This window comes from Rhynchophorus ferrugineus, unplaced genomic scaffold, assembly GCF_030347505.1.
Source record: "Rhynchophorus ferrugineus isolate W39M unplaced genomic scaffold, kcgeb_rfMv2 rfM1, whole genome shotgun sequence".
Taxonomy (NCBI): domain Eukaryota; kingdom Metazoa; phylum Arthropoda; class Insecta; order Coleoptera; family Curculionidae; genus Rhynchophorus; species Rhynchophorus ferrugineus.
The window spans coordinates 22,331,942-22,357,164 of NW_027472580.1; the positions used below are offsets into that span (position 1 = coordinate 22,331,942).

General features: G+C 30.5%; 1 protein-coding gene across 1 annotated transcript in view; it reads right to left on the bottom strand.

The window, feature by feature from the left end:
- Positions 1-3,603: 3,603 nt before the first annotated feature.
- The window catches only part of LOC143206494 (uncharacterized), an 80,212-nt gene continuing 58,592 nt past the window's right edge, over positions 3,604-25,223 (bottom strand). The window contains exon 3 of the mRNA XM_076419063.1: positions 3,604-5,194. Coding sequence (XP_076275178.1) covers positions 4,412-5,194 — 783 coding nt within the window. The 3' untranslated portion in view covers positions 3,604-4,411. The remainder of the gene's footprint in view (positions 5,195-25,223) is intronic.

The following is a 25,223-nucleotide window of genomic DNA, read 5'->3' on the forward strand; positions in this document are numbered from 1 at the left end:
TATTAAAAGATCATTTATTATTAGTTGTCGGTTATCATCCACGACAAGTAAAAATTAAATATTTAAAGGGAAAAATTATACGTTCTTAAATAGAATCAATGTGGTATTTAATAACATAGAAGCTTTTATTTGCCAATACTTTATAAATTTAGTTAAAAAGACTAAGTCTTAATAACAATTAAAATATAGTATAGTACTCCAAAGATTTGTCTTCAAGTGATTTGCAGTAACTGAAAAATCAAAGTTAGGGAACGAAATATTATTACATTTGGTATTGATTTAATTATATGTTCGTTTTATTAATATTAGTTTTTTACAATATGCGTTGATTTTGGTTGATAAATGATTTCAATTTATTGATGTTTTGTTCATTATTATTCATTTTTTAAGATTAGTATTATAAGAAATTATTACTGAAATTTGATCTCAATTACAAATTAATTAAAAATATTTTTAATTTTATCAAAAATAACATTGGATATTTTATTAGTAATCCAATAATTGAACTTGAACTGATACTATTTAGATGAAGCCACTACCACCTTTCAGCCTCTTCATCAAGCAATATACTAAGACGCTTGTGACATTGACCAAACTATTATAAGAAAGACCTGGAAGCTAGGATTAGCTGGGATTGCACCTGCACATCTCGACAAGATGAAGTGATAGATTTGTCAGATGTTGAAATATAAATGAATAACATCAAGCAATTTTTGAAATTTATTTTTTGTTATTTTAGAATATTTGGTCGTAGTCTTATGAACTCAATAAGTTAAAAAATCATCAATCTTTAATATTGTAATTGCTTTAATCGTAATATAAGCTAATTTCATATTATTATATGTATGTGTATATACTTTGGTGCAATTGTGCATTTTTCATGATCTCAATCATGAAATAAACGCTTTAAAAACACTCGAGGATTATATATCTCTAGGGTAGCCATGAAATAAATAATAGAAATATGGCTTTCCTGTTGCATTCTTTTACTAATCGAATAAGTCAGCAAGCCCAGATGTATTTTTAGATATTTTTTAAAACTGTAATATTGCGTTTAATGTGTCGGTTTTTCAACATAGCTTTCATTACCTTATTATCAATTTTAGGCGAATTTAAAAACAAGGATTCAAGAAGAGTTTGAACTTACGTATTTGATGAGCGATGATTACACAAAATATTTTAATATTCGGGCAAAAGTGGCGTTATAAGTTAGAAGAAGACAATGAAACTGAATTTTAGATTGCGTACAAGATGTCTGAAGATTTTATAAAAGATTTGTATGCATCGTTATCTTTGTAGCCACCCAGAATATTTAATAAAAATACGTTGGGTAAGCATATACATATGGTTAGAATATATGAAGGAAAGGTACTAATTGTGTTGGCAAATAGAAAGCGGAAAATACGGAAAATATTATGATATTCAAGCTCAAGTCGTCAATAGAATATTCTCGATACTTCAAGAAGTATATCCAGAAAGTGATTTGATAAGGAAACGTTAGATGGAAATACAGCAGTATTTTCCCACACCTCAACGTAAAAAGGTAATAATGAAATTACAATACATTACTTCATTGCTCATTGCTTTCCTAACTTATAGAAAGGGATGAAGAAAATCTGACTTCCTTTTTCAAAAGATCTAAGTAAATTTATTATATTGATAATAGTAAGGACAAATAGAAATAAAAATTTGTTGTTAGGTAGGTCGACTTGTCCTCCAATGAACAAATACCACCACATAAAAAACCGCGCTTAGAACTCTGACTCATAGGAGGTGTTGAGAAGAGCTTAATGCAAATCTACTGATTATTTGATTATTTAATTTATATTAATTAAATACTATTTAATTCTCTCTCTATTAAATGGCCAAAAATAATGTATAATATCGTCTAGATATCTAATTTGAAGTAGATGGAAGTGTACGTATGTGCAATTTCAGCTAAACCAAGTTATTTTTATATTAATGGCGTCTGTCGTAAACATACTGCCCGGTATCACCCTATATAGTTCCTCTTTTTCATCAGTATTAAAATGAGGACAAAGAATTTCAGTCTAATTATGAAAAGTGTAAAACAAATTTAAAGCTCTCGAATTAATTTGTTTCCTTAACACACGTGCCTTAAAACGGTTAAAATTTTGCGTATAAATATTTTTTTTATATATATACTATAGTAATTAGCCGCAAAAGCTTGATATTTTTTTTGTAAATCCTTTCGAAGCGTATAATATTAAGTTAAGAGCAAACTTTTAAATACCGCATTGTATGTACAAGTTAATACACAAAAATCACAGTGCGTTCAGAAGAAAAGTGCGCGAATATGTCTGGTATTAAACTCGAAATCTGTCAATCCATTTAATACAAATAGTGGATTATCATATACATCTTTTATAAATAGGTATGGTCGATGTGCTAACAATAAGATAAGAATATCTTTGTTTGAATGTGGTTAAATATGCGTACAGTTATGGACGAAAAACGTATTCCTTTCATGAAGAGTTGAACTTTTGCATCAAATATGCACAAATTAACTTATGTAATCCAGCGTGTTTATCTTTGGCAAATAGTTAATAGAAAGATAATGTTTACGAGTCCTTTATACTTCTATCAATCTGATCCGGACTTGTTATAAGTCATCACTATCAATCTTAATATATTTATTTTCGTGATTTAATTTAAAGCACTAGGGGTAAAATATATTTAGTTATATACTAAAAGTAGAACTTTTCGTGTCGTTCAAATAATGTTATTAAAAATGTCTTTGATCAGCTTTGTTTAATATAGAAAAGTATAAATTAACCTATCATTTTTGGTTCAAATAGTTGATGTTATTTTACTTTAGTTTATTCTGCTCCTTTTATTATTAATTTTATATTATATTGGTTATTTGTTAATTTATGATAAATTATGAGGATATTTTAATACTATAGGTAACATCAGTAAACCAAATAATACTAAAGAAGTAAAGAAAACATGCAATAATATATAAAACATTTAATTAACCAATTTTGAGGTACTAATGGTAGGATATTAACAATAAATAATAACAGTTATATACATTAAGGGTAATTTGTAGTTTTAAAAGACTTTTGTTTGAGACCTATCAATATTTAAGTTTTATTATACAATTGCAAGAGCAACAAAAACAAATTATTATCATTATTTTGCTTTTGAAAATATAATTATAATGTTTAAATTAGAAGAACAGAAGCTATTTACTTCATTCTGAACAAATTACCAAACTTGATTTAAATATTTCTAGCTACTGAGGATGAAATATAGTTAGTTAAATTCAGAATATTCCTTCTTGTTTTTTCCTGATTTTAATTAAAATTAAAAGGCGAAGCGAATAGTAATTAATGAAGTTGGTTTTAAATACTTTTGAGGCTACTTTGTTAATAATTTTAAATTATAAATTATAAAAATATTTATTATAAATTAAAATTTAGTATTTATTAATTTATAATAAATTATGAGGATATTTTATTAGTATGGTAACCCAAATAGTATTGAATAACTAAAAAAAAATATATGCAATACAATATAATACATTTTATTAACCAATTCTGAAGTGTTCATTGAAATATTTCGTTTCGTGTTGACATTGTTACACAAGTAACTTATTACTAAACAAATTAACAAAATTTATTTAAGTATGTCTAGCTAATGAAGATGAAATATATTTAGCTGAATTTAGAATATTTCTTGTTGTTTTACCTGATTTTAATGAACATTAAAAGGCGAGGCGAATAAAGAAATATAGTCGATAATTTTATTGATTTAAATAGTCGGGCTTGTTAAGATATTTGTTAAGTAGAGTTTACAACTTAACTTACTTCACTTTGCTTTTGATAAGTGATTAATAATTTTTTACCAATATGGAAACGAGCTTATAAAGAATGAGCTTATATCAAATGAACAAATAGTTGTTCAAATTTTAGATGTTTGGATCACTAATTATCTACAGAAGAAATTATTGTTATTGTTATGCTATTTGAACGAATAAAATTGTTTGGTAGAATAATTTTATAACCATTTATAGGGTTTTTCTTTTGTAACTAATTTTTATTTCTCTTCCCAACTGTCTCTTGTCTTAAGAGTGAATATGTCTGATCTTAGAATATATCTATTTTCCTTTAATTGATATTTTATCAAAATTAATGTTAGTTTCTCTTAATTCGAATTTTGTATAAAAATTATTTCATTAAAAGTCATTATAAGTATTCTTTACGTAGAAGTAGTTATTTTTGTTAATTACAAATATAATAAAGATTGATAGTGGTACTTCTAACCAGTCCTTGAGGATTTTTCAGATTATAACTTTTAGTAAACCACACTATTTTGAGCCACTCAAAAACTAAACGGTTTAGTTCAGATTCGTTAGAGGTACGTTGTACCGATTTTCGAACGATTTCTAATACTGTCTGGAATTGAAACTGTATTGCCTCCCATTCGCTAACAGTTCCCTTGATTCAGATGGAGTCCCCGGACTAACACTGGCCGTGGTCGTTGTAGACATGGTCTCTTTCAGTTCCAGTGGCTTTACTTCCATTTCGCAGCGTTCCATTTCCTCCTCCATTATCTTCTCCAGGTGAGCTTCGCCATTGAGAACAGTCACGGGTGCTGTTTTAGTCAATGGCGAATGTACTGAGGCTAGGTCGGTGCCGTTAGTTTTGTTTTTGTCTTCGCGTTGTTGCTCGAGTAGTCGTCGATGGTGTTTGGTGGTTAGACATCCAGTCTCGACATCGCGTTCCAATCTGTGGCCGCTTCTTGAACGGGTCAGTTGACTGCGAACGTAGTCCTGCAGTTCTTCCTCCTCCTTCCGACTGACGATCTTGTTCAGCCCGATAAGGAATATACCGACGCCAGTGACGAATATTCCCGTCATGGTCAGCTCGTTCCACCAACCGCCGCTCTTCCACGTGAGGAGGTCGTCGGGTAACAACCCGGATCCTATCAGGAATAAACCGAGCACGAGGAAGCAGACGCCTATGTGGAGGAGACCGATCGAGGTGACCTGGTAGCTTTCCACCTGCTGAAAACTGGGCCGTCTGTGGGTCATGTGCTCCATACTGTCCATGCTATTGGTTTTGGACGAGAGCCTCCTCTCCAGGGCGCGCTTTTTCGCTTCCCTCTCCCTGCGACGTCGTTGGCGCTTGATGGCCATGGCCGAATGAAGTCCGGCTGACCCGTGCATCTGGAATCCAAGGGAACAGAGAGTCAGTGGTTGAGGCGTGACACTGAGGGTTTTATTACTCATGCGTCATTGTGTACAGTGCGGAGACACTGTAGACAGTGAGTGCGGCTTTACAAGCTTGATCGTCTAAAAATAACGTCCCCTTCGTTTGATTTGGTGCTCATATCCTTTTTCTAGAACTGTCTTTTCCATTATTTTACGCGACGTATTAAATGTCCCTAATTCCAATGTTCGATTTGCACATTAAAAATGGTTTCTAAACATCAAAAGCACATAATCTAAACTTACTTCATTGTCTTTTGATTTTACGTAAGTTCTGTTTTTTTCTTACATAGAAATATTAACACACTGCAAAAGGGACATTACTTTTGTTTAATATACTACATGAAAATATTAAATATACTACTTTAAGCGGCATAACAAAAACATCTACATACACTATTTAAAAAAACACTGTAGAGACAAAAATAATGCAATCAATTATAAATAATATGGAACATGTAAAAACTAATAGTACAAAATAAAAAATCTTTTAATATTTAATTAGGTCTACGTTTATATAACTCCAGAAAAGAAAACGTCATCAGTAAATCATGTTAAATTGTTTGATGCAAAACCACACATTATTAAATTGTCAACAATATGACCTTGAAACATCATCGATTCTGTATTAACGTTATTATTATTTTTCTCTTTTGAAGTTTGGATGGAATAAGGTTTTTTTTATCCTAGGGAATTTTCTCTAATTTGAAAGTATAGCCAAGGTAAAAACGTCAAAAGAAGCAAAATTCATTGATTTCAAGTAATATAAAAAACGTAATTGAGATGTAACATTAAAATTTTAGAAAGAGATCTACTCAAATTATTTCCTTCACTTATTTGGACTTTTGGCTGCATTACACAACAACTGTTGGTCTTGTTCCAAATAAAAGATCCAACTAACTAATACTAGGGGAAATCTACCAGTGGCAATATTATAATAAAAGACGGAAAGGAACCTTTGTGAAGTAAAATAATAGGCGATTCTAACGCTGTTTATTCAACTATACAATCATGGCCAAGCACAAGATTAGCACTGCACCGCATTAAAATGTGACATATAGTATATTCAAAGTTATTTTGTACATACGTCATCAAGATGTTTAATGTATTGCCTGCCGTAATTTGTAAATTCGTTTCAGAATCATTTTATTCTAGTAAAAAGGAGACACAATACTGTCTGATTTATTCCAACACGTAAACGAATGAGCCTATCAAAGTCGTCCAGTTGTTAGACGTATGCAAAATTCTTGAAAGCAATAGTGATAAGAATGTATAACTCTAACCTATAAACTATTGTGGCTGTATAATTAACTGTTTATAGATGTGCTATAATGTTAAAATAAATTATATTTGATAACAATTTTGTTCAATTATATTATTTAGATTAGAATTTTGTTGTATGTCAAATGCAAACTGAACTAAGAGTTGATGTCACAAATTTAAATGACGTATGTACAAAATAACTTTGAACAGATTATATTATTCGTTCAAACAAAACGTAAACTTAATAACATCAATGAGATCACTAAAATATGTAAAACCTATTTCGGTATAATATAGGCATTTATTATCAGAAAAAATGAAAAGAAGTCCTTTGATAGGAATAGACCATATATTGATTTGAAAACAACGAGTATTTTCATCAAATTTTTATGTAGTTGCGTTTAGTATATACAAACATTTTTCATATTTAATAATAGTAATATTAAATACAATAACATGTTAAATCAGATCCAGATACCAGTAATTTATTATATTAATTTTATTACAGATTTATTATAAAAATATTATTTTTAATTACGTATATATATTTATTAATTGTTATAAATTTAATTTCAATGTTTTTATTATTTCAATAAGAATTAAGAACATTAAGTTATCATAAAAATATATATTATATTATGCTTGTAATAACAAAATATAATTAAATAAATGTATAATCATTAATAAACTGTAAACATTATTTCTTAATATTAGGGAATAACGTTATATATTTTATACCGAAATTGTTGAAAATATTTATTGTTTTAAAAGTTGGAAATATTCAATTAATCTCCTCTTTACCAACTAGAGCTTATCTGGACTGGATCTACGTGGGCTATGAATCACGATACTTTTCGAGATATAGGCTGTCGAAATTTTATACTTTAGGCACTGTTTTTCCATATAAACTAAAATTGTAAAAAGGTCTAATGAATTACGGATTTCGTTCCAAATCACACTAAAAGTAATATTTGGCATGCTAATTATCTAGTCGATTGCCAAATTGAATTATCTCTTATAGTCTCCGAGATGTATGCTATCGAAATTTTACACTTTAGGCTCTGTACTCGTATTTCCATATACGGCAAAATTGTAAAATGATCTTGTGAATGACGGATATCGTTCCAAATCACATTCCAAGTAATATTCGGCATGCTAAGTACTTAGTCAATTATTTTAAATTTTACACTTTAAGCTCTGTTTTTCCATATAGGCCAAAATTGTAAAATGGTCTTATGAATTACGGATTTCGTTACAATTCACATTCTAATTCGTTTGCTGAACTGCATATCTCTTATAGTTTCCGAGATATAAGCTATCAACATTTTACATTTTAGGCCAAGTCCTACCGTCTGACTACGTTCGTGTTTGTTTATAATTTTTGTTGCCTATTTGGCAAGCATGTAATATCCGACAAGGAAAATCATCCCGATGCCACTCATTAGGCTGGGTAAGACCAGATGTTTCTTGTCGGTCTAGGATGCTCTTTAAGTTGATAGAGTTCCTTCCAATTTAATTTAACATCTAGCATCATAACTAAATATTTAGCATTATTTTACATATAGTTTCTTGTTGGTAAAATTAATAGGAATATATTTTAGCTCAATTAATTTTATTCTCCATTGTTTCACACCAGTCTCTTTATGGATGCTAAGTTTATTATCCGCAAATGTAGCTATCGTAATTACCTCGAGTTTTGGTATGTCACTAGTATAAAGTATATAGAGGATAGGTTTCAGAACGCTGCCTTAAGGTACTCCGGTTTGTTATTTTAGTTCAGAATATTCTTTTTAATTAATTTTGAAAAGTTTATTGGATATATATGATGTTAATAACTCAAAATGTTGCCTTGGCTCAGCATTTAATTTAATTTGTACAACAAGCCTTGGTGCCAAGCTTTATTGAAGGTTTGTGCTACATCTGGGAATACTAAGCAATTTTTTTAAGAACATTATTTGATATCCATTATCCTATGTACCCGATCGATTGTTATTATTGGACTCATTTTCTTGAGTGATATTTTCTCAAAAAGTTTGGACACAATTATAACTAGAGAAATAGGTTTATACAGTATTACATCATTTCAGTCTAAGAGCAGTATTAAAAATATTAGTAAGCTTTACTATGGATTTTATAGGAAGTTGTTTAGGATTTCTCCTTTTCAATTAAATGGAGTTGCTGTGACTTTTTAGATTCAGATTTATTCTTATCTCATTAGTTAGCTCTCCTGGGGTTACTGATGTGATAATTTATGATTTTAAGTTATTGCGATTAGTTATGAGGAATTAAAATAAAATAAATTCTATATTATATTAAAAATAAAATACATCTAAGTAAAGAGACATTTTAATTTAAGAACGAGATTGAGACAATTAAACAATATTAGAAATACTAAAAATGCTTGTTTTAATTGGTAGAGTCCTTTTTAAAGAATATGTTCCATTTACATTTTAATTGGCCTCGGTAAATCAGCACATAAATTGTCTGGCGTAGTTCCAGCACTTTAAAACGTTTAATATCCGACATCTAACACCAGCCACATAGAAGATATGTTGGAAAACTTCCAACTATACTAGTTGTTTTTGGCCGAATTTTCCGGATTATCCATCATTCTTATTTTACCCTCCAGAGACCACATCGTAGCATCGTAGAGAGGTCAAGAGTCAAGCTATTGGATGTTTCTTTGATGAAAATAATATTATTTTATGATAACAATAAATGTTTTATTACCTTAATCCTTCTTTGGTAAGTATTATAGTATGCTATAAAATATGTCTGAATACTACAAGATAATATCAGAAAATGTCAACATAAAATATTTATTTTGTTACAGTATTACTACTATTAGTTATTTATGTTTTTTTACATTAAATATCTTAATTTAATAATATATGTAACATCTTAAATTTTAATCATAAATAATATAATTAAAATGATTCAGAAATTTTATACTATTTATATTATTATGGTAAGTAACCATAAGTGGTTTCGAATAAACTGTTCAGTAAATTATTATTTAATATCCTTTTAATTAATACGATCAGTTTAAAAATAGTGGAAAAGGATCCAAATTATATATGTGATATTATTATCCAAGTTTACGAATATTGAAACCAAAATTTCTGAAGCGAAAATGAAAAAATAAAATTATAGTTATAGAATTATGCTATGTTCCAGCATGACTTTATTTATCATTATTATACTTATTCCAATGATACCTTAATACATATATGTTATGTAATACGATTATCTCTGTTTCTAAACCTACTTGAATTGTGAAAGAATAAGACTGGTTGGTCTCTAGTAAACTTGTCTGTGATCCAATAGAGATTAATGTAAATTAATAGTTTTTTTTTTGTTTAAAATACTTTCATATATTTGAATTGGCACAGTCGGTAGGACAACGTATACATCATAAAGGTGTTCTCTTTTAAATTAATTCAATTAACTCGAATCAAGCCAATTATCAAGAAAAGAAGATAGGCTGACGTAGGATTGACTGTTGTTCTGACTGACAAGTTCAAGGTGCAAGGCCACCAAATGCTGTCTAAAGTTGCTGCGAAATAACATAGTATACTGTACTTGAGACAGAAGCTTATAATTCAGATTAGACGGCTAGCAAAGGCGAATTGAAATAGCTCAGTTTCTTAACCATAGACTATTGGAATATAGAGTCACCAAAATTTGGAAAATCATACCGTAGAAGGGTGCCATTTCGAAGATCTTCAAAGACAAACTGGCGGACGAAGGTAGAATCGATGCTCAAAGATGAACTAAGAGATCAATAGAAAAGTTACCGGTCTGACACATAGATGGCGCTACTAGAATTAAATCCATGTTTTTAGTTAGCCCTAACCCTCAAAAACTATTACATACAGCTGTTATTTTAAAAGACAGTTTGAAGGACGAAATCGCCGGAAAATGGCCGCATTTGAAGAAAAAGAAAGTGCTGCTTCACCAAGACAATGCACCGTGTCACAAGTCAGTGAAAAGGATGACAAGAAATCCATGAATTGGGCTTCGAATTGCTTCCTCATCCACCATATTCTCCAGATCTGACTATTTCCTGTTCTCAGATCTCAAAAGAATGCTCGCTGGGTAGAAATTTTCTTTGAATGAATAGTTGATCGCCGAAGCTGAGGCCTATTTTGGAGCAACGGACAAGTCGTACTACAAAAATGGTATAGAAAAGTTGGAGGGTCGCTATAATCAGTGTATTAGACTTGCAGGGAATTGAAGGGAATAAAATAATTTTAGCAAAAAAATGTGTTTTATAGGCCGGGGACTTTTCAAGTATATCCGATCATTTGTTTATAAAATTACCTGAATGGTGAACGATTTGAACTGGTTGGCTTAATTACTAATAAATATGAACCCTTTGTCGCTTTGCATCGCCATTCAACAAGTCGCCTCTTGGCAGTAAAATCTCCTGTTTGGTTTTTTCTCAACATTTTTAAAAATTAAAACCAGAAATCAGACTGAGCTAGACATAAAAAATTAACTGTTTGTTGAAAATTCGTCCTTTAATGCTTTTTGGTGTCCCAGGCCGTTATTTGTCATTGACATCAAAGTTAACAATTGGAACGTGTTGGCCTTGATGTCAAATTTAACAAATTTGTTTTATTTATATTAATTTATATTATTCATTTACTAAATGGAAACCCGTTGTTTTAGGCAGAGAAATGCCAAAACAATCCCATTTAATATTTTAATTAGGTTGTTGTTTAATTAAGTCTATATTGACAACGAGTTCTCTATTACTTCTTATTCTTTCTTCTTCGTCAGTATTTTCAATTTTTCTTTGATTAAAACACATATAAACATTTATCTAATAATTCAAAATAAAATTATAGTTAGTTTTCATTCATTCAGTTAAACTTATAGTTAGTTTTTATTAATTCAGTTTTAATTTCTCGTAAATATTGCAAACATATGCATAATCAAGGCATATTAATAAATCAAAACAATATAAATACGACGTTTTCAAAACGTATCGTATATAAGTACGAAATCAAAGAAATAGTATTTGCCGACGATACATTTATCATGGTGAAAGATGTATCTGTGTTTAAGTCTGTAGAGAATGTACAAGTAGCGGCCAACAAGATGTATAAGTAGACTAGAGACTGGAAAATACAGTTTAATAGCTCCAAATCTGTCTAGGTTAATTTTGTATTGCGGCGAAATGACAAAACATAAATATAACACTTGACGGATGCTCGATTCCTCAAGCAAAATCAGCTAAATACTTTGAAATACATCTCGATGGTAGGTTAAAATGAATACCTCATATCAGATAAAAAGCAGAGCAGATTAGACTCGAAGTTGAACAACTATATTAGTTAGTCAGAAGATACTCTCAACATTATCTAAAATCAAGGAGATTGGTTTATCAGTCAATCATAACGCCAATTAGAACCTATGGTGTGTAAATATGGGGTTGCACTAAAACATCAAACCAACTAGTAATCCAACACACCCAAAACAAACATGTTCTACGGTTAATTACCAGTGCTTATCGCTATGTAATCATCACACGGATAAAAGAAGGAAAGGAAAAGGGAAAGTGGTAAGTTTTTAAAACCAAATAACCGTTTTGGGAAAAATACTGAAGGCTTAACGATGTTAATGATATAATTCTTCTTCAATATAAGTTCGTCTTCATGAATGTTGAATGAAGTATGACTTTATTGTGTTTGTAATTTATATCATTCATAAATTGCGATTATTTTGGATAATGGGTTCTTGGTTACATTAGAAGTTTTGTTCCATCATATTCCAATATTTTAACTTGGCCAGAGCATTATATGCCAACTCCATTGAATAGCAATGCGATGTTTTGTTACTTTCCGAGGGAATAAGGAGAATAATAATAAATAAAGAAGACGAGAGATAAATATTAAAACTTATTAATAGGACTTTATCATACCTATAATTACAGAAATCCTATATCAATAATCTCTTAATTTAATAAAAAATCCTGTACATAACAATTCAATTTCTGTTAAAATACATTTCATGTTGCTCTAAATTACTAAGATTAGTTTAGTAATTATGTAACGCCAACAATAACATAAATAAAAAAACCGTTTTCATTAAAACGCTCCCCAAGATAAACAGAGTAAGTGTTGGAAACAAGAATAAGTTCAAGAAGAGCAGTAAACAACATAATTAGAAATCAATAGATTGGAATCCTTCTCAATATATAGTACATGGAGCTATTTTTCGGCAAAAACAGCCCTAAACACGTTTTATAAAACATAACGATAATTTCATATTACCCTCCTTGTGGCTATATAAGACGGAACGCTGCTTAATAAATCTCTTAATACCAAGAAGACATCCGTATTTAATCATATTCGGCGTAAAAGGTCAAAGTTGATCCCGGGCTAATGATTAATTATCTTCCATCAGCCTCGAAATAGCTGTAGCTAGTTAATTACTGTAGAGGTTCATTTGTATTTTCGATTACAACCAAAATCTGTATAGAGCTTTTATGAGGTAACATGTATTATAGTTTATACTTTTGATCAGCGCCAGCCGTGAATTCCTTTTTATTAAAACATATAATTAAAATCTCCCACACATGAGGAAACAAAAGAAGTTCCGATGAAAAAAAACGACTAACGTTTATTAATTTTAACACTCATCGTATCAGATTTAAATTAAAGTATATTTCTTTTCATATTTTGTATTTAATTTTAATATTTCATGCAAATCCGAGGAAGTATTAATTTAGACTGATATTTTCGAATAAATTAATTTATATTTAAATTGCTCCAGCCAAAATCAATAAAATATCACGTGATACAAAATATAAACTATTATTAATAATTTAATTATAAACAATGTTTGGTATTAGAACATAAAGATTTTGGGAATAATTATTTTTTTACTAAAGATAATAAGACAATAAGAATATAGAATAATCGCAGAGGAGAGAAATATCATTCCAGACCATCAATTTGGCTTCCGTAATAAACACGGAACAACAGAACAAATACATAGATTAATCAACCAAATTAAAAACATCTTAAACGATAAAAAATATTGCTCCGCTGCATTTCTCGATATTTATCAGGCCTTCGACACGGTGTGGCATACTGGACTGCAAGCTTTTGTCCCATACGCACATTCAATTGCTGAAATCGTACCTCTCAAACAGGTAACAGGGTGGCCAGGGTGTTATTGTCAAACAGGGTGACGAATACACTGACCTACAGAACATATATTCGGGTGTTCGGCAGGGCAGTGTTCTGACCCATTGTTGCAACATACTGTTGCAACATATGCTGACAATACAGCGGTTTTATCATTACACGAGCATCTAATATCAGCCACAAAAAACCTCCAACTTCATCTTAACAAAGTCGAATTGTGGTAGAAAATGTTGCGTATCAAAGCAAATGAGACAAAATCTACCCATATGACATTCACCCTTTGCAGAAGAACATGTCCCTCAATAAAATTGAATAATCATAAACTTCCGCAAGCAGACAGCGTTAAATATCTGGGAATGCATTTTGATCGACGTTTGACTTGGAAAAAACATATAGTGCCAAAACGCAAACAGCTTGGGCTTAAACTAAACCAAATGTGTTGTCTGATAGGGCGTAAATTTAAATTATCATTAGATAACAAGGTTTTGCTGTATAAGTCAATACTTAGGCCCATCTGGCCCTATGGTATTGAACTGTGGGTACTACTAGCAAATCTAACATAGATATACTCCAGAGGTTCCAGAATAAAGTGTTGCGAGTCATCGTTGATGCCCCATATTACGTGTCCAACAAACTGATTCAACGCGATATCCCCATAGAACCCATAACGAGCGTGATTTGAAGTGCTAGTGCGAAGTACTCTGAAAGACTATTACTGCATATTAATGCACTCGCCAAAGAGTTAAATGTGCGCGATGACAGTGAAGTGCGTAGGCTCAAACACAAACTACCATACTAATTGGTTAATAGACATATAGAATGAAATTTAATAATTTCTAGAATAAGTTAGAATAGTCATTAGAATAAGTTAGGATAAACTTTAAAATAAGTTAGAATAGTATCCCGAATAAAATTTAGATTATAAATTGTACAGCAGATCACTTACTGAAGTGATCTTCTACATGTTAGGATAGTTACATTATATAATAGAAATTAAATAATAATACTTATACCCACGGGCAGATTGTTGACGTTCCAAGTGATTGGTATTAGAATATAAAGATTTTGGGAATAATTATTTTTTGAGTAAAGATAATAAGACTAATATAATATTTCATAATTATTTTATTTAGATTAATTTTTTTTATATATCAAGTTGATGCGGCAACATTTCGACGTTTTGGCGTCACTAATTTAGATGACATATGTACAAAATAACTTTGAATAGATTATATACTACAAGCTATTGTTGCTGTTTAATTAACGGTAGTTGAAGTCCTTGATAATATATTTATTAGATGTACTATACTATTAAAATAAATTATATTTGATAACATTATTTTTGTTTAATAATTTTATTTATCACATGAATTTTTATGTGTTAAAGTCAAAATAAAAGTAAAAGTTAATGCGACATGCGACCTTATGGTATCACAAATTTTGATGAAGTGAATTCACTAGATTTTTTGTATAATAAATCTGTTTCAGCTACAGGGGACAATTATAATATTGCCAGTAATTAGATGGGTAAGGCCGGATGTCCTCAGGAATGGTTTCTAATTTAGTCACTCGTCAGCCGTTAGGTTTAATGTCGAGGACCGTGGTGTGGAACCCACGTTAAACAGTAGTACTGCTCACTTAAGTTTTATTTTGATAAAAAGGATGTTCTGTAATTTAAATGAATGAAATTGAAGCAATAATAACAGGAATAAATTTTAATAATCATGTCAAATGCCAAATGATTTCAATATCCCGAAAAAAATCCGTTTTCTATCTAAATATTTAATAAAGTACGTTGAAAAATAGCATACATATATTTTCTACTAAATGACTGCCTTGTTAATACAAAATTACGAATACGTCTTTTATTAGAATTAAGGGTAATAGTTCATTACGATACTATGCGCTAAAAGGTTAGAGTTCAATTTCGGGCTATCGTTAATTATTAATTTTTCCGTCAGAGTGAAATCGACTTATAATTTAGATTATGAATAATTTAATGTCAAAGTATCCTCTTTTCCATATTTCCGAGAGAAACGTAAATAGTCTAATTTAAAAAGCATCAAAAATTTTGCCATTTATGTAAATTTAAAAAAAAAATCATTTTAAAATCATAAAACAATATTTGGACAGAGTCTACTGCTTAATATTGAATGCTAAGAGAGGTAATTTAGGAATCAATCTAAAAGATTACAAGTCTTGTTCAGTCTGGTTAGTATGCAATTCCTTGTAGGATTCGATAATTAATAGAAATTATATCATCTAGAGCACGATCTATTTAGAACTCGAAAAAAACTATAATCTTATCTTTTTTAGAGCATAAATCTCTTTTGTTTCTGTTAGTCATATATCTGAAGAAGTCAAAAGTATAGAATATTTAAGAAAGTAGTATATAAACATAGCAATCACTCTCAATGGTAAAAGCCTATTTGCTCCACCCTATAGAAATAAAAGTACAAATCATATCATATATTTTTGTCGGTTTGGCAGATGTCGCCATTTCCCGACTATAAAACAGTAAGGTGTTGATCGGGGACAGATACAAACTGTACATATAAAATAATAAATTAATAAATTAACGAGAATTAATAATACAAACAGGGGGGACTAAAAGTAAAAATAGTGTATATACAGTGTAAAAATAGACACAAATACAACTCAACAAACATAACCATAACAAAGTAGAGAATCTATCCTGACAGCATATACTAGCACTCACACCGAAGTGGTAATATTTATTTGATCATCGACAATTATCTCAGTATGGGCTAGGCTCTAGAGCCGATTTCTGAGAGAAATCCGGGTAATCTGTCTGTATTTTCTCCTGTTAAGGAATTTCTGATATTTTGTAGCTCTAATTTAAGTGAGTCGTAGACACTAGCACAGTATGTGGTAGACTGAAGTGACAAAGCTTACATTGAGCAGGCGGGCTCGAAGTCATCAAGTGACCATGCGAGAAACTACAGTGACCCAGTCTCAATCGATTCAGAGCTATGGTATGGTGATGATGAGAAGGAACATGAAGAGAGGACAAAAATTCAGCTTCAGTTTCAAAGAGTTTGTTACGATTGACCTGCTGGGCTCAAAGACGCTGTACCGCATTCTTGGTGAAACACGAAATGATTGTGATATGGTCAGTGCGGATACAAACATTTGTGACGTGGAGGTCATAATAAATATGTTATCACCTTAAATATATAATATCGTTTCAAAATTAATTATTAAACTATCAATTTGCTTGTTTCCTTTTACATTACTCAGCTTCAGTGTCAACACTTTGGAATCATCTATTGTGTACACTGTCTATATAAACCTATGTAGTTGGTAAAAAGGAGACTCTAAAATAAATAAAGACAATATTTTACTTTTTTTTAACCTAATTATTATATTAATTTATTGAATTGACTTTACAAATAGTCCTAAGGTATGTAGTAGCTAGTTACCTGTTGTTTATTTGCTTATTAGTTATTTTACAGTTTTGTTTTCCATGATTGAATATAATCAAAAAATTGACAGAACTTTCTAGTTATAGACTATATTCTTTTAACTATTTCTATGCGCAATGTTATACATATGGAATATATACACAAACCGAGGCAAATTACATGAAAAACATAAAATATGGAGTAAATTAAACCATATAGATAAACGAAATCCCCATAAAATACATGTTATTTATAACATAAAGCGAAGCGAGGAGGTTTATGCGTTTCTCTACGCTTTTCATGAACACACATATATTTTAAAAATAAAATGACAATCGATACTTAACAGCTCGACACCTAAAATAATGAGATCATACTGCTCAAAAATTTGTCTTCCTATAGTTTAATGAAAATGTTTTTATCAACAGATAGCGTGTTTCACATGTTTTTTGTAGTTATAATAGAGAAAAACGAGTCCTTTTAATGCCTCATTACATTTATTTAATTGGATAACGTTGAGTTTGGTATTATAATGGATATTTCTAGTTCTGTTTCGATATTTTCGTTGTTCGTGGTGCTTTTATTGTTATTATATAATAACATTAATTCAATTATTATAATTGGTTATTATAAATTATATGGAATTAGTCATGTAGGATTTTTAAAATTTAGAGAGTTCTTTTAACAAACTAGGGTTTAACTAGATCTACCTTTCAAAATGAATGTCTGAGAGATTCTTTCAGAGACTACCTGTTTCCTTTCTGTAAGTAACAAAAGTCGAAGTTTAAATTTATAGTAATGGCTAATCATGATATTGTTAGATTTTAGTCAGGCGATCATGATTTCGATCATTTCCGCAATGGTACCAGAACAACTGTTTATACTATCTTTTTTTGACCTTAGACCCAGCTGGTTTTAAAAACCCTTGCTGATTTCAACTGGAATTCTTGATGTGCTCGTGAAGGCAAGGTTGCGTGGAGAGGCGAGGGTCCGAGGGTGACTTTTGGCATGATGATTGGGGTAATTAATCAGTGCAATTAGTTAAGTATTATGTAAAAATCCATTTTGAAATATATCGTACAGTACTTTGAATGAATGTCTGAGAGATTCTTACAGAGACTAGCTGTTTCCTTTCTGTAAGTAACAAAAGGCGAAGTTTAAATTTATAGTAATGGCTAATCATGATATTGTTAGATATTAGTCAGGCGATCATGATTTCAATCATTTCCGCAATGGTACCAGGACAACTGTTTGTACTATCTTTTTTTGACCTTAGACCCAGCTGGTTTTAAAAACCCTTGCTGATTTCAACTGGAATTCTTGAGGTTCTCGTGAAGGCAGGGTTGCGCGGAGGCGTGAGTGCCCGAGGGCGATTTTTGGCCTGGAGGATTGGGGTTATCGAGGTGCGAACACCTTTGAGAGGGATTTTAAGAAGGGGTTTTCAGAAAGGGCTGATGATTGTAGGAATTTGTTGAAAAGATGGTTCACAAATTCGGCCACTGGTGGAAAGTCTGCCTGACTATGAATTTGAGAGTTTCTGATGAATCACGGGTCGTGCAGGGCTTGGCGGAGTATTTGGTTCTGCATTACTTGCGTAACTGGACCAAGTGTTTGACCCGTAGAGCGCCACTGATCTGATTAAGCTCTTGTAAAGCAGAACTTTTACCATTGGAGCAAGTTTTCTTCGACGGAATAGAATAGGGTTCAGAACAGGGGAGATTCTGTAGCCTTTGGATACAGCTTTATTTATTTGGGGTCTCCAGGTGAATCGGCGGTCAAAATGAGACCTAAATAAGTGGCCTTATCGTGCCAAGGTATTGGTGTTTATCCACCTGAGGCTTGTGTGTTCTGACATCTTTTTATGTGATGAAAGATTGCGGCTTGAGTTTTTCGGGGATTAATTTCTAATCTCCAAAATTTTAGCCAATTCACGGCTGCGAAAATTTGACCCTGAAGTCTGTTAGGAGCCCAGTCTGGGGAACGAGCACTTGAGAAAAAGGCTGTGTCTGTGTCATACGCGTATTATGCGGTTTCCACATTCTTTTTTACTGGAATGTCGGACATGTAGAGACTAAAAATGGCTGGTGCTAGTGGGTAGCCTTGGAGGACTCCGAAACTGATTATTTTGGTGCTAGAGAGGAATTTTACCACCTTTACTTGAAATGATCCTTCCGACAAAAAATACCTCAGGAGTATTATCATGTCTATATGTAGGGTTGCTATTAAGGATTTTACTATTTATGGTACCTCGTACCTGACCTTTCAAAGTTTTCAGTATTTAACACGTTTAAATTGATAACATTACGATTAATATTACGTAAAAACACAATTAATCTCATTCTCACTAGGTTCCCATTTTTCTAATATTACACGTAGAATGTCTTGAACATGATGTCAGAATAGTTCAACAAAATATAATTTCACTCGGTAGGGTCTACCGTCTTCTGGCCATCGTCATCGGCTATGAAGAGAAAAACTAATGTATATTATTGAATTTTCCAATAATCACATACACAGAATAGTACTTTATGCATAGAATGCTTTACCTGTTATTGGGGAAACTTTAATAGTTCACAGGAATGAAGTAATATTGAAGATTAATGCGGATTTTAATAAGTTTAGCTATATGAAGTCTATGATGAGATGCTCAATTCCAGTGAAGTTAACATGAGAGATCACTTATTTCTTCGCATGTAAAGTCATTGTAGGAACAAATATTGAATAATTGATAATTTGAGAATGTAGTTGATTGGAGTATTTGGAAAAGGAAGTATGATTGTTTTATCAGTCATAACTCTGATTTTTCATTGTTACTATACACATCTCTGATTAGTTAGTACATAGTTGATGTAAAATATCACTAGAAAAGTAGTGTGTGGTAAAAGAGGAATAAGAAACAGTCTCATTAAAATTCAAGATTTAAACCAATTTCAATTTAATAGCTACATTTGGTTAGCGCTCTGGGTATTCTCCTCCATTTGTGTATAATTAATTAATTTTATAATTTGCTTTAATCTTAAGCGTATTGAAGTCCTTTTCACAAAACAAAGACAGTTGATCTGTAATTTTGAATATATTTATCATTTCAAATATAATTTATACATTTTTCAGTTAATATATTATTACCAGTTGGTGCCGACTAACCTATAATTTGTCTCTAGAACGACTTAAAACTAGGTCCTTTCTAATAAAATAAAATAAAATAGTTAGAAGTTATTAGCCTTTTTCAGTGTTTTTTTTTCCATTTAGCACCCTTCTCTACACAAGTACACATGATCACACGGTTTGTTTCTTTTAAGTCTGCGTTCTAGTTCGGTATTATCTAAGAGTTGAAGCACTTTCCTGTTAACATGGAAGTCCAGTCTTTCCTCATGTCTTGTTGCAAATATCTTTATATCTGATGTAACTGTGTCTACAAACTACAAATGGGTGCATCCACAATACTTTTTGGTACTTTATTAAGAAATACTTGTATTATGTTTTTAGTACTTTTCGCAGAACATCCCTACTGTTGTAGTTGTATTATTTAAGAATAATTCATTTTTGTTCCAAATAACCAATATGTGTTTGTATATTTTACTTCGAGTTTTTGTATATTTTTTGTTATTTTTCAAAACGTATTAAATTAATTATGTTTTTCACATAATTGAGTAGAATAATTAATGCAAAAATGATATGTTACTAAAACTTGTTTTCACAGTACTTTCGATATGAGATCAGAAATATATTTGATATATAACACTAATTAAAATAGTAAACGTCTGTATGTTAAAACATATTAAAATACAGGCAAACTATCTTAAGAACTAAAATCACCAATATGTTTTAAATTGCATTTAATTAACTCCATTTAATTAATTTCCATTAACTTTCAATAATCAACAAAGTATTAATAGATATAAATTACTACGTCTATAAACAGTATAACAAAGTATCATAAGTAAGATTATTATCAGAACTGTAAGAACTTCAGAGCATCATATATAAGTACCTATGCATGAACTTTCTTTATTTTTATGTTATAAACATAAATATGGAATAGTAAATTAAGTAATACATGTTTGTATATTAAAACAGAGAATATATGAATAGAACTATTTTGTAATTGATATTTGATTTTAGCATATGTATTAAAACAATAACGAACACAATTAAGTAATATATTTTTTACAATTTGGAAATATATATTAGAGGAAATTAATTATTGATTTTCCAAAACTTAGCTCTATAAAGTTAATCAATATAATTGATAAAAGGTTCAAAGAAGAAAATGTCGTATAGTCACATATTGCATAAATCATCATATATACTGTTAATAATTCATAATTTCTTCTATTTGTGCTATATGTTCCATCTATGGAAGTTATGGAGTTAATTTTATTTTAAAACCTGCATATTTTATACATATTTCTCATCTAAAATATATATTACAAAAACATTAAATAAACCGGGCTGAATAGAAGAATAATTTCTTTACTTAGATTTTTAACTGAACTTGCATTTTTGAATATTTAGTTAGTGCTTTGTTAATAAATGCATTTACTAATGAAGCCTGAAATTAACCAGAAGTCAATACCACTAAAATTTACATAAAAATCTTAAAAACGTTTAGAATTTCCTGTAGTACAATGATATGCTATGTCTCCAGAAGCATATGAATTAATAACAATCCTTAAGCTAGAACAATTTTCCTTTTTTTCTTGTTTTCTCGCCAGACATCAATTTAAATCAAAAGCTGAGTTCGAAAATCTAGATATCTTGTACACAAAGAAAATTGACGATTCTTGTTATTCCCGAATTTCGTTTATCTATGTTGGGATAAAACTTTCACATATGTCGTGTTCTTCCGATAAAGCGTGCATATTATATTGATGTCTCTGAAAAAATTTAAATTATAAGTATATGTGACGATAATTTAAATTTTGAAAAATCAAGATTTAGAATAACGCCTTAAAAGTTTTAATTCAAATTCGACATGTTTCGTATATTTTAATGGCCTGTCCCGCATATATAATGGTCTTTCGTCAGACAAAATATTTTAGTATAAAAGGATTAATCTACAAACTTAATATATCGGCATCGTTTAGTTTACTGATAGAGTTCGATGCCTGGAAACTCTCTAGTCACGCTGGTAATCTATCAAGCCTAGTGATACTGTGTCATAACATAATAAGACCCTATCTTACAAAATTCAATTATTTATAGTCTGTTTACCCAACCTAGCTGTATCCCATTGTCCTAGGAGATTACTGTAAAAGAGCTCAAGATTAATTTTACCTCCTTGATTGGCCCGTTTATTAATTAATTAATAATTGGAAATGTTATGGGTAAGGGTCCCTACCATTATCATTTTGATATACAGGGGTTTGGAAAAATAATATAAACGTCTGACATATACACAATATGTTTTTGTTAACAAACTATTGAGCCACTAATTGCTTCTAAAAGGGCTGCAATTCTTTAAGGAACAGTTTCCGACAGAATATTGTCTAATTCTTGTACCGAAACATCCGAAATTGCTTCAACAATGTTGTAGATGAAAATATATTCCTCAATCTCTGTTCTAAAATTACAAATAACTGTTTGATTTTGATGAGATTTGGTAATTGTTTTGGCGAGGGAAGAAGCTTGATGATATCCTGATGCCCCTCAAACCAATACTGAACCTTTTGTGGTTATGTGAATTATCATCTTGTAACATGATAGTGTTTGGCAACATTGATGATGTTGGGATATACATTCGCAGTATTCTTGTTAGTAACAAAACTGTGAAATACACATATGTCGCATTACTAACACGAAAGCAAGGTTGCCGTATATGGCAGTGATCCATTTCTTCACTCCTTCGGCATCTCGACACCATATAGTCAGCCAAGCGCACGAGCAGTACACTCTGTGGATGAGGCAGAACTTCTCATTCTGTTACTCGCTGTATTGGTCTTTTTTTTGCAACAATACGTCGCTCAATTTGTTCAGTTAACATCGGTATCTGCAGCAACAGTTTCATTAATGCGTCAGAGAAAAGTGGTATTTTTTTCAGTTAATTCGTATGGTAGCTATTAAAGCTCTTTTGAATCCTTCCCAGTGCAGGTTTGGAAACAATTGGTTTACCAAATGCTAATTCCGTTTCTTTTTGAAAGTTATTTGGAACTTTGAATTGGATGTTCGCCCGATAAGCTTCGAAATTAATTTTCTAGTTACCAGAACTTTCTTTATCATTTACAACAAAATGACCACTTTTTAATTTTTGATTATAATAATTTAGTTCATTAAAATTTTTAATGGGTTTTGATAACATATTTCTTCAGTTAAAAAATAAAAGTAATGAAAATCGAAAATATAAATTTTAGTATTCCATGATTAGCGTCTGTATATCCTGATTAACTCAATGTTAAATGGAAAACTATTACTTTATGTAGAAAAATGTTAGAAGTATATAATTTAGTAGGTAGATCAAGTTTTTTTTACTGTTGTTTACATTAATATTTCACGTTTTTACAAATAGATACGTGCATACAAGCAAGTAAACTTCTAATACTGGTTTGAACCCAACTGATGACTAAAGTTCATTTTACATTACAAAAACGCATTGTAATACTCAAAAAATTGGTTCCACACAACTCATTGGCTTTATATATTTATAAATCAGATACAGAATTAAGGTATTAAACCAAAGTCTAATCCATTGGTATAAAACTTTCTGATATTGATGCAGATTTGAGTGTTCACTATAATCATGTACCATTACAATTGGTACGTCATCAAATTCAAATTAAATTAATACAAAACACTATTTTTGAAGGATAATGAGACTTAATATATTTATCAAGTTGGTTCGGATAAGGCTATGGGAACAGTATTTAAAACTATTTTGCAGACATTTTAATCACTGCACTAAATCTTATATATAATTTTCCTATTGTTCCTAAATATACTTTCGGTTATTTTACCATTAAAAATATACTATAGTGAATTTATAACATTTAGGTAATAAACTCTAAAAGCATAAATAGTTTTAAGATTCAAATTGTTATATGTAATTATATATATGTTATATGAAATAATATCTTATATTAGTTAACCAGAAACCAAAGAAAATTGCCAATATTGCAGAGAATATAAGTGAACTTACTCTTAGCACAAAAATAGCGAGTCTCAGGAGACCATTACTAGGCAGCCTATTCCCAGACAACAATCTGGACATACCCTCAGGCCGACTATCGTTTACCAAGAGATCCCAGGATTCCTGTCGACTATAAACAAACCAAAGGTCAAACCAACAATATTGGTAACTAGGCGAATTTCATCAGATTTATATAGTTATACTAAGGGGTTTTTAATAGCGTTGGGAGCTATCGATTGAAAGCAGTCGAAATAGTCGATAGTTAAAATTGTAATCGACCGAAAATATAAATTACTATTTCATGAAATGCACGCTTCGACTGTTTTTTTTCCAATTCTGATAATGAGCGGAGGTATATGAATTTCTTCTCGTATACATTTTGAGAGAAAAAAGGATGGGGAGAATTTCAGATTATTTTAAATAATTTTAATTGATTCCTAATATATTTCATCGAATTTTAATATTATATTTTTGATATTTGGATTGATTGTAAAGAGGAATGGAGTGGATACAAATCTTTGGGGGCATTATCAAACATTGTTAAAGCATTGTTGGGGTCTCCATCAAACTTTATCAACTCTTTAACTATTTATATCTTAACTATTAAATATTTTTATCAGCATACATTACTTAGTAAATAATTTCAGATTTGGCACATGCGCACTGTATAATATAGTATAAATTATAGAAAAGAATAAACTGTATTATTTTTCATTTCTAATGTCGGTACGTTCTTTTCGAGCGAAGACAAACAATCTATATTTTTGATATTCGGTTTGATTCTAAAGAGGAATGGAATAATGCCCTCAAAGTTTTATATCTTTGGGGACATTATCAAACATTGTTAGAGCATTATTGGGGTCTCGATCAAACTTTATCAACTCTTTAACTATGTATATCTTAACTATTAAATATTTTTATCAGCATACATTACTTGGTAAATAATTTCAGATTTGGCACATGTGCACTATATAATATAGTATAAATCATAGAAAAGAATAAACTATATTGTTTTT